The 13,591-nt window shown below is 34.0% G+C and overlaps 1 protein-coding gene across 1 annotated transcript; it reads left to right on the plus strand.

Moving 5' to 3' along the window:
* The first annotated feature begins 3,215 nt into the window (after window positions 1–3,215).
* On the plus strand, window positions 3,216–5,764 carry LOC101899120 (E3 SUMO-protein ligase ZBED1-like). The gene is made up of 3 exons (XM_011293039.3): window positions 3,216–3,441; window positions 3,499–5,159; window positions 5,222–5,764. Exons 1-3 carry the CDS (start codon window positions 3,414–3,416, stop codon window positions 5,417–5,419), a joined length of 1,887 nt encoding a protein of 628 aa, XP_011291341.2. The 5' UTR covers window positions 3,216–3,413; the 3' UTR covers window positions 5,420–5,764.
* Window positions 5,765–13,591: the final 7,827 nt, after the last annotated feature.

The following is a 13,591-nucleotide window of genomic DNA, read 5'->3' on the forward strand; positions in this document are numbered from 1 at the left end:
CTCAAGGACAACAAGAAATAGCCGCTATTCCGGCCGAAATGTTGGCAAAAACGATTTATTTTTCTTTTTTTAAGTTTATTGAAAGAAAGCAAAAATGTCGGAAATAGCATCAAATTTTAGAATAAGTTTTGATTTGTTCGAATTGGTCGGCCAATGAAACCCTCGCACGGCGAAGCGCCAAGTAAGGAACTCTTTAGCTCTTTTGTGCCTTTTTCCTTTCTGTTGCGGTGTAAGTTCTTGCACTTTTTGCAAATTGTGATATGTTCAGCTCATGAGCCAATTTTCGGCCACTGCGACGCGAGTTTCGATCAAGTCGCTTCTTTACTTTTCGAACCAATTCTGCTGATATTGCTGTTTTCTTCCGTCCACTTCCTTGACGTCGGGCTACGCTACCAGTACGTAAAGGTAACGAGCTATGGTATGACACACAAAAGATTTATTCACATTTAAATCATGGAGTGCTCTAACGATAGCGAAACGATAGTAGTTTTCCAGTCAAATATAAAGAAATCACACTATCACGCTTGAATTCCATCTTTTTTTCTGGAAAATTCTCACCAAAATGCTTTTGTATGCTTCTAAACAATATAATGACCTGTCACTGGAATAATTTTAACAGCTGATGGACGAGTGGCTTAGAAATGACGGCAGTCTGAAGTTGGTTGCAGATTTTTCATCTCATCATGTATATATAATCTGTTCGCAGAAGGCGAGACCATACAGGTTTTAAATAAAGTCAACGAAAAATTTTATTACATCATATTATTTGATATAGAGCTTCGGCACAAATGTCTGTTTTATGTCTATGGGTCTTTGGAATTAAGGCAAACCACGTAATGTCATGTACAACTTCCAACGAAGTCTACGAAAAATTACAGAATATACACGACAAACAAAGTGAAGTGAAGGTGATGTGTCTTTACGAAGAATATTTCTCTCTAAAAATGCAAGAAGAAGAATCAGTTGCAGCATATGTATCAAAAGTGTCTTCGTTAGCAGCTGAAATAGAGGCACAGGGAGAAAAGCTGTCTGACAATATAAAAATGGTACGCATAATAAGTAGTTTACCACCGAATTATCAAAACTTTAAAACAGTTTGGTACAACATAAAAGAAGGAAGAACAATAGAAAACATGATGGCAAAATTGCAATTAGAAGAAGACCAATTACAAAAGAACGGTGACGCAGAAGTAACAGAGGCAGCATATAATGCAAAAACAAACAAATTCCATAAATCATTTGAAGGGAGGAAGAGAACGTCGAAATGTAATTTTTGTCAAAAAATGGGACACTGGGAAAGAGAATGCCGAATAAAGAGAAAACAAAATAAGAAAAAGAGAGAGACTTCAAAACAAAGAGATAAGCACGATGATGAAGTTGCTTTTGTTGCTTCGATGATCCATACAGTGATGTGTGGATTGCAGACTCAGGTGCTACAGAACATATGACACCAAGAAGAGAGTGGTTCTCAGATTTTGAACCGTTAACGTCAAACCGGTTCGTTTACATTGCGAATAATGAAAGATTGCTAATTAAAGGTTTTGGTACTGTCCGTATTAACTCTCTTGTAAATGACAAATGGATACCTCGCATCCTCAGCAACGTACAATACGTTCCACAATTAAAACAAAACTTATTCTCAACTGGATCAACAACATCAAAAGGGCTCTCTATGGTAACAGAATCCACAAATTGTACATTGAGAGACAACGACAACAATATATTAGCAAGTGGTGTACGTGACTCCAAGAATCAATACCGAATGTTGTTTCAAGTGAGAAGTAATTTTATGGCAAATTCTGCAAAATTGGATTCCCTTCAACAATGGCATTGTCGGCTTGGGCATATTAATACTGTCACTATCAAAACAATGTGCGACAAAAATCTTGCTAACGGATTAGATGTAAAAGATAAATCCGATTTCTTTTGTGAAGACTGTCAGCGTGGAAAAATGCATCGTTCAACACATGGATCATCGGTAAAACGGGACGCAGCTAAATGTGAATATTTTCATATGGATCTCTGTGGTCCAATGCATGAGATTGGAATTGGAGGCGTTCGTTATTTCATGTTGCTTAAAGACGAAAGCACATGTTTCAGGTATGTTTACTTTTTGAAAAGCAAATCTGAAGAGCATAACAAATTGAAATCTTTCATTTCTATGGTACGCAACATGACTGGCGAACGAGTGAAATACATGCGGTGTGATAATGGCACGGAGTTTATGAATAAAGAAGTTGCGGAGCTCCTGTCCAATAATGGCATTATTTTGGAAAAGATTACCCCTTATACTCCACAACAAAATGGATTCATTGAAAGAGATAATAGGACGGTTCAAGAGTCCGCCCGCACAATGCTGCTGGCGAGTAATTTAAGTAAATTTCTATGGCCAGAGGCAGTGAGAACAGCTGTTTATGTTCTAAATAGATCAGCATTAAGAAAAAATACAAAAACACCATTTGAGTGTTGGTTTGAAAATAAACCAAATTTGGGTCATATTAAAATTTTCGGCAGTGAGTGTATGGTGTACGAACCCAAACAGCTTGGAAGAAAGAAATGGGATGCTAAATCCAAGAAGATGTTTCTAGTTGGTTATGAACCAACAGCTAAAAATTTTCGTTTGTATGATCCCGAATCAAAAAAAGTGGTTGTTAGCTGTTATGTCGTTTTCAATGAAAGGGCGATTAAAATTAGATCGATCTCAGAGTGTGAAGATGAAAAAAGTCACGACCATGTAGAAGAGCGAAGCAACGAATTGGACATTTCGTCATTCAAACGCCAATTGTCAAGCACTCCAAAGAGTTCGATGAAGAAGGAACCATCTACAATTGATACAGATGTTACAACACCGGATAACACAACACAGCTTGAATTAGTAGATGAAGGTAGAGAACACAAAAGGTATGGTTTGCGAAAAGAAATAGTTCCACCTCAGCGATTTGGTATAGACCACACGAGTTGTGTAGCAACTATATCCGAGCCCACCACATATGACGAAGCTCTGAATTCTCAATATTCACAACAATGGATATCAGCCATCAAAGAAGAGATTAACTCCCTTGAGGAAAACCAGACATGGGCATTGGTGGAGAAGCCGGCGTTGAAAAATATTGTTGGCTGTAAGTGGGTATTTAAAATTAAGAGTTCCCAAATAAAGAGACGTACTCTCCAGTAGAGGTGGCAAACTATCGATAGTATTATCGATAGTATCGATGGTTTGGTTTTCACTAGACTATCGATGGTTTTTTTTCGATAGCGATACTATCGTTGAAAAAACGGATTCCGGCATTTATTCAGTTAGAGGCGCAACTTTGTTAATTAAACGACTTAGATATCTTCTATATAAACGGCGTTGTTAATTTATCAACTTTGATTTGTTACAAATAGATGCAAAAAACAGAACACTGTTTAAAATGAACAGATATCTGAAAAGACCAAACGGTAAGTAAAATGTGTTTATTTATATTTTGTTCAATTGTTGATTAAAAATGTTTACAGATATTTCTACCTCCATTTCCATAGAAGAAACTGGTAATGAAAATGAAGAAGAACGCGAAAATAGCACGATTGGTGGGGAAACTAATAAGTCAAAAAGAGCACGCCACGGTTTCTCAGAAGTATGGAACTATTTTCAAAAAACAACAGATAAAAGAAATGCTAAGTGTCAGCTGTGTGGGAAAATATACAAAACTAGCGGTAACACTTCAAATCTGTTGGATCATTTAAAACGTAGCCATCCTTCTTATAATCAGCTTCCGAAACCAACGAAAACAATTGATAACTTTTTCAACAATTCAGTCACCTACGATACTGAATCGGCACGTAAAAAAGAACTTGATAAGGCTTTAATGAGTTTGATCGCCACTGATGTACAGCCATTCAGTGTAGTAGAGGATACAGGATTCCGTGATTTTGTCCGATGCTTAGATCCGCGCTACGTTTTGCCTTCAAGAAACACCCTAAAAAACGTTCTGATGGTAAATATGTACAACGAAACAAAGAGTAAGTTGCAAACTATTCTTAACGGGTTACAACACTGCGCTATTACAACAGACCTATGGACATCGCGCGCAAATGAGAGCTACCTCACCGTAACGTGCCACTTTGTTACAAAAGATTTTGTTCTCCGTACAGCTGTTTTGTCTACAAAAAAACTGTTATGTTCCACTAATCACAACGCAGAAAATATATCAATATCTATGCGCGCCGTGTTAGAAGAGTGGGGTCTAATGGAGAAAGTGGTGGCAGTTGTCAGCGATAATGCTAGCAGTATGTTGAAAGCATGCGAATTGCTTCAAAAACGAAATCTGCCATGCTTTGCACACACTATTAACCTTGTGGTGCAAGATTGCTTAGCGCAAGATTATGTTAAAACTACTTTAGGGAAATGTAAGAAAATTGTGAGCTATTTTAAGAGCAGCACAATTTCCTACGAAAAGTTTAAAGCGGACCAAGGAAGAGATATGCCCCACAGCCTAAAACAGGAGGTACCGACCCGCTGGAACAGTGCTCTCAGAATGGTGGAGAGCATTCTTTTAACAAATAATTCTATTTCAAATGTACTGCTAATGACACCAAAGGCACCGCTACCTTTAACGGCAGACGATATAGAATTTTTGCAGGACCTTAAACAATTGCTTATGCCATTTGATTCCGCTACAGTCCAAACATCGTCAAGTGCAGCTGTTACTATTTCCCTAGTAGTTCCTCTAACATGTGGTCTTTTTAAATCTCTTGATGAGTTAAAAAGTACTATGAAAACTTCAGAAGGCCATCAAGCTTGTATATTTCTGCTTGAAAGAATAAAGAAAAGACTATTTCCTTACGAGGAGCGTACAGTTACAAGACTCGGAACATTATTAGACCCTCGGTTCAAGAAGGAAGGTTTTCTTTTCCCAAGCAATGCAGATGGAGGAACACAATTTTTACAAAACGTGTTGAGTGGTATGAACAAAAACAACACCATGGAACAAGATAATTTAGAACCATCATGTTCTAAAAATATGCATCAAAGTTCGCAGCCACCGCTTTTAAAATTCGTAGGAAATAAAATTGCCTCTAAAGTAAGATCACCTCAAGTAGACGCCATCATTTCTCTTAGGCAATATTTTGAAAATGAAAATGCAGCATTAGAAATAGATCCATTACAGTACTGGAAGGTAAATAATATAATACAAAACTATTTATTAACAAATTTACGTAGTGTTATGTTTATTTTCAGAATTGTTCTGGCCAAATGTCACTCACAAAGTCATGTGCCTTACGCTATTTATGCGTACCAGCAACTTCGACAGAGGCTGAGCGAATGTTTAGCAAAACCGGAGCCATAATTTCGGAAAGAAGATCGAGCCTAAAGCCAAAAAATGTTGATATGCTGCTCTTTGTTAACAAAAATTGTTGGGTCAGTAAAGAATTATAAGAAGTAAGGTTTTTAAACAAATAATACCTTTTTCAAGGTAATTTTCATTATAATTTTAAATTTAAATTAATTTGATTAAATATTTTTATAAAATAAGATCTGAATGTATCTGCAATAACGAATTTCAAATATTTTTTGTTTTTATGTTTAGTTGTTTTGTTGAAGCGTTATTATCTGTTTTTTTTTTAATTTTTAATATAAATATAATTTTTAATTAATTTTTACTACATGCAAATACATTTTTTTGTAAAAGTTGATCTCAAAGTGCCTTATAAAAATGAATTCCAAATATTTTTGTTTTTATGTTGTTGTTTTGTTTAAGCGTTATTGTCTGTTATTTTTGACTATAAATATAGTTTATAATTAATATTTACTATATGTACATATTTTAATAAAATATAATAACTGTAATAATGAATTCCAAATATTTTTTGTTTTTATGTCAATTTGTTTTGTTTAAGAGTTTCTTAATAAAAAAATATTAATCATTAGATCATTTAATATAATTGAGTCCGTTATTAAAAATACATGTAAGTACATATCGGTGTTGATATTGACTTGAATGGTTGTTACATTTGTGATGAGTTTTGTTAGTAGTTATTTTTATTTTTAATAAAAATCGCAAAAGTTTAACAAAAACCATAATACAAAAATAATTATAACACACAAATTAATAACATAGAACAATGAAAAAAAAGTTGCGCGCATTGTTGAAAAATTAATATTGGCATTCCCACATTATTCGATACTATCGATAGTTTTCCAACAAACTATCGAAAATATCGAATGGTGCGACTATCGATAGTTTGCCAGCTCTACTCTCCAGTAGTGAGGTATGATTCAGTGAGAGTCAGACATCCATGTGGATAATCAAGGTGCTCTTCGTCTAATAGAAAATCCGGAATTACATCATAGTACAAAACATATAGACATACGACTACAATTCATACACGAACTTAAAAATAACAAAACAATTACATTTAAATACATTAGCGCGAAATTGCAACGAGCAGATATTTTTACAAAACCTTTAGTGGCTCATCAGTTTAAAAATAATATACAACTATTAGGAATGTTGGAATTAAAACAATGAGTGAGAGTGTTGAAACGTAACATTGTTTAATTACAACACTGTAATCCCATATCCCTAATTTGCCACATTCTTCGTCAAGTATTAAACCACTTGTCGTTTTCTGATTGGTTGTTGCATTCAGCAATTTGTTTATGTTTAGCACTTCCATCATATGAAGCTACTTTTGTCATTGTATCTGGATTATTACTTACTTCGTTTCTAACCTTTGCAAATACATGAAGTATTATATTAAAGAACACCTCGTGATTTATTTTAACAGCGGCGTTAGTGCAAAAACGGTCATTGGGCCGTTTTTCTTCCAAAATGAAAATGGCCATGCTGTTACCAATCGATTTTCTGAAGAATCGATGGTTGTGATGTGGTGATTTGGACTGGCCACCGCGTTCGCCCGATTTGACGCCGCCTGACTTCTTCTTGTGGGGATATTTGAAGTCAAAGGTTTACGTTAACAAGCCAAGGACCGTAGAAGAGCTCAAGGACAACAAGAAATAGCCGCTATTCCGGCCGAAATGTTGGCAAAAACGATGGAAAATGCAGCAAAAAGGGCACAGTACGTCATCAACGCCAGAGGCGTCATCATATTCAAAAATTGATGTAAACAAATCTACTTGGAACAAATTAAATGATTAACATTGCCAACCGCCAAATTTTTATTTTTTTCTTTTATTTAAAAAAAAAAAAACATTGGTTCCGTCGAATATGGGAAACCCTGTATTGCTGCCCACACATGACGTATTAAGTCACCCAAGACATCTTCTTAGCGTTTCGTACAGCGAAATCGGCTGTTTGTTACAGAATGATGCCGACTCAATTTCGTTTGTGATGGAATTTTTTTAATAATTTCTAGATATTTTTCAATTTTATTAAATGTTAAGAATTTATTATAAGATGAAATCTAAAAATTTTACAACTAATTGTCGAGGAAATACTGATCAAAGTTTTTTGAAAATTGACGAAAACCTTCAAAATGTATAAAACACCGAATTTAAATCGAATAGGTTTGGATGCGAACGACCTGAGTAAAACTAACTCTTCTTCAAAATCAGGCTGGTAATAATTATGAAAATATACCCAGACAATATATGGCATTAAATCGACTTTCTGAACAAGTTAAACATATCATATTAAATGACATACAGTCAAATAATGACTTCATTATTTTTTAACAAAAAATAATTACATAATTAACAACTTATATCATTATTATATTCTTACAAAATAATTCATTAATAATTTTGAGTATTGTGCCTGTATAAGAATTCATTATATTTGTTTAGTAGTTGCAAAATGGTCAGGCTTAATCCCATTATTGTTATTTTAATAAAAACAGCGTTTGTTAATTAGTGGAGAACGATGGTAATATTTACCAGGGGGAAAGACAAGGAATACCTAAGCTTCGGAAAGAGCCACCAATCCTCATCAGTTCTCTAGTTTCTTGTCTGGGATATTCTACGCAGGAGTTATTGTAAAAATAACTCAACTTATCCAAGTGACAAGATCGAAAGCTCAATAGAAGAAGAACCAAAGAGTTACATAAAACTAAAATTATTTTGAAAATTCTTCTAAATCTTACAACAGCACTTATAAACATTTTCATCTTTTTCCACTTGTTATGCTTTCGTTTTATATGAACGAAGTAGCATGACCATGTAAGTTGGTTTTGTCCGTTACAACAAAAACCCCTTGCGACCGTGCCTTTTCTATTAATAGAACATTGTTGGGATGTTTGTTCGGGACATCATAGTGTTTTGGTGTTGCAAAATTGACAGGCTTAATCCCATTATTGTTGTTATTATAAAAACAACGTTTGTTTATTAGTGGAGAACGATGGTAATGTTTACCAGGGCGTAAGACAGGTATCCCGAACAAACATGCCCACACTGGTCTATTTTTGTTTACTATATTACCAAATCAATTCTGCAAATTTATGTTTAAAAATATAATGTTTATACTATTTATTTAATGAGTTAAGAACTTAAGATAAAAGAATATAGTAATTATTTTTTAGACGTTTTATATAATTTTTTTCATTTGCATTTCCAAATTTAATATATACAGGGTAAGATAAAAAACTTTAACAAAATCAAACGCCATGATTTTATTTTTCTTTTTTTAAGTTTATTGAAAGAAAGCAAAAATGGTCTATTTTTGTTTACTATATTACAAAATCAATTCTGCAAATTTATGTTTAAAAATATAATGTTTATACTATTTATTTAATGAGTTAAGAACTTAAGATAAAAGAATATAGTAATTATTTTTTTAGACGTTTTATATAATTTTTTTCATTTGCATTTCCAAATTTAATATATACAGGGTAAGATAAAAAACTTTAACAAAATCAAACGCCATGATTTTATTTTTCTTTTTTTAAGTTTATTGAAAGAAAGCAAAAATGTCGGAAATAGCATCAAATTTTAGAATAAGTTTTGATTTGTTCGAATTGTCGGCCAATGAAACCCTCGCACGGCGAAGCGCCAAGTAAGCAACTCTTTAGCTCTTTTGAGGCTTTTTCCTTTCTGTTGCGGTGTAAGTTCTTGCACTTTTTGCAAATTGTGATATGTTCAGCTCATGAGCCAATTTTCGGCCACTGCGACGCGAGTTTCGATCAAGTCGCTTCTTTACTTTTCGAACCAATTCTGCTGATATTGCTGTTTTCTTCCGTCCACTTCCTTGACGTCGGGCTACGCTACCAGTACGTAAAGGTAACGAGCTATGGTATGACACACAAAAGATTTATTCACATTTAAATGATGGAGTGCTCTAACGATAGTAGTTTTCCAGTCAAATATAAAGAAATCACACTATCACGCTTGAATTCCATCTTTTTTTCTGGAAAATTCTCACCAAAATGCTTTTGTACGAGCTCAAGCTCACGAAGAGCTCAAGGACAACAAGAAATAGCCGCTATTCCGGCCGAAATGTTGGCAAAAACGATGGAAAATGTAGCAAAAAGGGCACAGTACGTCATCAACGCCAGAGGCGTCATCATATTCAAAAATTGATGTAAACAAATCTACTTGGAACAAATTAAATGATTAACATTGCCAACCGCCAAATTTTTATTTTTTCTTTTATTTAAAAAAAAAAAAACATGGGTACCGTCGAATATGGGAAACCCTGTATTGCTGCTAACACATGACGTATTAAGTCACCCAAGACATCTTCTTAGCGTTTCGTACAGCGAAATCGGCTGTTTGTTACAGAATGATGCCGACTCAATTTCGTTTGTGATGGAATTTTTTTAATAACTTCTAGATATTTTTCAATTTTATTATATGTTAAGAATTTATTATAAGATGAAATCTAAAAATTTTACAACTAATTGTCGAGGAAATACTGATCAAAGTTTTTTGAAAATTGACGAAAACCTTCAAAATGTATAAAACACCGAATTTAAATCGAATAGGTTTGGATGCGAACGACCTGAGTAAAACTAACTCTTCTTCAAAATCAGGCTGGTAATAATTATGAAAATATTCCCAGACAATATATGGCATTAAATCGACTTTCTGAACAAGTTAAACATATCATATTAAATGACATACAGTCAAATAATGACTTCATTATTTTTTAACAAAAAATAATTACATAATTAACAACTTATATCATTATTATATTCTTACAAAATAATTCATTAATAATTTTGAGTATTGTGCCTGTATAAGAATTCATTATATTTGTTTAGTAGTTGCAAAATGGTCAAGCTTAATCCCATTATTGTTATTTTAATAAAAACAGCGTTTGTTAATTAGTGGAGAACGATGGTAATATTTACCAGGGGGAAGACAAGGAATACCTCGCAAAGAGCCACCAATCCTCATCAGTTCTCTAGTTTCTTGTCTGGGATATTCTACGCAGGAGTTATTGTAAAAATAAATCAACTTATCCAAGTGACAAGATCGAAAGCTCAATAGAAGAAGAACCAAAGAGTTACATAAAACTAAAATTATTTTGAAAATTCTTCTAAATCTTACAACAGCACTTATAAACATTTTCATCTTTTTCCACTTGTTATGCTTTCGTTTTATATGAACGAAGTAGCATGACCATGTAAGTTGGTTTTGTCCGTTACAACAAAAACCCCTTGCGACCGTGCCTTTTCTATTAATAGAACATTGTTGGGATGTTTGTTCGGGACACCATAGTGTTTTGGAGTTGCAAAATTGTCAGGCTTAATCCCATTATTGTTGTTATTATAAAAACAACGTTTGTTTATTAGTGGAGAACGATGGTAATGTTTACCAGGGCGTAAGACAGGTATCCCGAACAAACATGCCCACACTGGTCTATTTTTGTTTACTATATTACCAAATCAATTCTGCAAATTTATGTTTAAAAATATAATGTTTATACTATTTATTTAATGAGTTAAGAACTTAAGATAAAAGAATGTAGTAAATATTTTTTTAGACGTTTTATATAATTTTTTTCATTTGCATTTCCAAATTTAATATATACAGGGTAAGATAAAAAACTTTAACAAAATCAAACGCCATGATTTTATTTTTCTTTTTTTTAAGTTTATTGAAAGAAAGCAACAAGTAAAAAAGCTGTAAGTTCGGCCGGGCCGAACTTTTAATACCCTCCACCATTTGGTACAAATTTGGCATTTTCTAATAAATAAAATCCGTTAAAAATTCTGTTAAAATCTTAAGAATACCGAATGCTTATACGACGACATGGGCCAGCATAGGCAACTTTTGTCATAAGTTATTACACTATTTAAATGCGAAACTTGAAGAAAAATCTGTTTATAATCTAGCTAATATCATTAAAATACCGAATATGGGGGGTACCGTTATATGGGGGCTATACGAAGACATGGACCTGCACAGACAATTTTCTGGCATGGGCTGAAGTATCCATTCCGAAATTCACATGCGAAATTTGAAACAATCCCGGTAAATAATGTCGCTAAAATCATCAAAATACCGAATATCGGGGGGTACGGTATATGGGGGCTATATGAAGACGTGGACCTATATGGCCCATTTTCTGTTTTATGCTGCAGTATCTATTACGAACTTCAAACACCAAATTTGGAACGATTTCGCTGAATAATTTCGCTAAAATCATCAAAATACCGAATATCGGGGGGTACCGTTATATGGGGGCTATATGAAGAAGTGGACCTACATGGCTCATTTTCTGTTTTATGCTGCAGTATCCATTACGAAGTTCAAATACCAAATTTGAAACGATTCCGGTAAACAATGTCGCAAAAATCATAAAAATACCGAATATCGGGGGGTACCGTTATATGGGGGCTACACGAAGACATGGACCTGCACAGATAATTTTCTGTTTTAGGCTGTAGTATTCAATACGAACTTCAAATGCCAAATTTGAAACAATTCCGGCGAATAATGTCGCTAAAATCATAAAAATACTGAATATCGGGAGGTACAGTTATATGGGGGCTATATGATAACTTGGACCTACATGGCCCATTTACGAACTTAACCTGCCTTCTGGCAAAATATACATGTGTGCAAAATTTTAGCCTTCTATCTCAATTTGTTCAAAAGATAGCGTGATTACAACAGACAGACGGACAGACAGACAGACAGACAGACAGACACACAGACAGACAGACGGACATGGCTAAATCGTCTTAGAATTTTACGCTGATCAAGAATATATATACTTTGTTGGGTCTGACGTGAGTATTTCGAGGAGTTACAAACGGAATGACAAAATTAATATACCCTCCATAGTATGGTGGAGGGTATAAAAATGGTCTATTTTTGTTTACTATATTACAAAATCAATTCTGCAAATTTATGTTTAAAAATATAATGTTTATACTATTTATTTAATGAGTTAAGAACTTAAGATAAAAGAATATAGTAATTATTTTTTTAGACGTTTTATATAATTTTTTTCATTTGCATTTCCAAATTTAATATATACAGGGTAAGATAAAAAACTTTAACAAATTTAAACGCCATGATTTTATTTTTCTTTTTTTAAGTTTATTGAAAGAAAGCAAAAATGTCGGAAATAGCATCAAATTTTAGAATAAGTTTTGATTTGTTCGAATTGGTCGGCCAATGAAACCCTCGCACGGCGAAGCGCCAAGTAAGCAACTCTTTAGCTCTTTTGAGCCTTTTTCCTTTCTGTTACGGTGTAAGTTCTTGCACTTTTTGCAAATTGTGATATGTTCAGCTCATGAGCCAATTTTCGGCCACTGCGACGCGAGTTTCGATCAAGTCGCTTCTTTACTTTTCGAACCAATTCTGCTGATATTGCTGTTTTCTTCCGTCCACTTCCTTGACGTCGGGCTACGCTACCAGTACGTAAAGGTAACGAGCTATGGTATGACACACAAAAGATTTATTCACATTTAAATGATGGAGTGCTCTAACGATAGTAGTTTTCCAGTCAAATATAAAGAAATCACACTATCACGCTTGAATTCCATCTTTTTTTCTGGAAAATTCTCACCAAAATGCTTTTGTACGCTTCTAAACAATATAATGAGCTGTCACTGGAATAATTTTAACGGCTGATGGACGAGTGGCTTAAAAATGACGGCAGTCTGAAGTTGGTTGCAGATTTTTCATCTCATCATGTATATATAATCTGTTCGCAGAAGGCGAGACCATACAGGTTTTAAATAAAGTCAATGAAAAATTTTATTACATCATATTATTTGATATAGAGCTTCGGCACAAATGTCTGTTTTATGTCTATGGGTCTTTGGAATTAGATAAATCGGTCCACATTTTTGTATAGCTTCCATATAACTGTACCTCCCGATATGTTACATTTTTATGATTTTGACAACATTTATCAACGAAGAGTTTGTATCGGCTTTTACCACTGGATCCATTCTGGTGGCAGAGCATTTGTTTTATGGGTCAACGTTTTGCTAACCCCTTCATATAACGGTACCTACTTATATTATACCTTTTCCACGGATGTGTCCGGTGGCAGAACATTGTGTATGTATTCAGTATTTTAACGATTTAAGGAACATTTTCTAACGGATTTTTGTAAGATTTCAACAATCGATTCAAAACCAAGTGTCAAAACATTCTGCATATTGGTCAACTGTTCCATATAATGGTACA

The sequence above is a fragment of the Musca domestica genome, unplaced genomic scaffold (genome assembly GCF_030504385.1).
Source record: "Musca domestica strain aabys unplaced genomic scaffold, Musca_domestica.polishedcontigs.V.1.1 4, whole genome shotgun sequence".
Lineage (NCBI taxonomy): Eukaryota > Metazoa > Arthropoda > Insecta > Diptera > Muscidae > Musca > Musca domestica.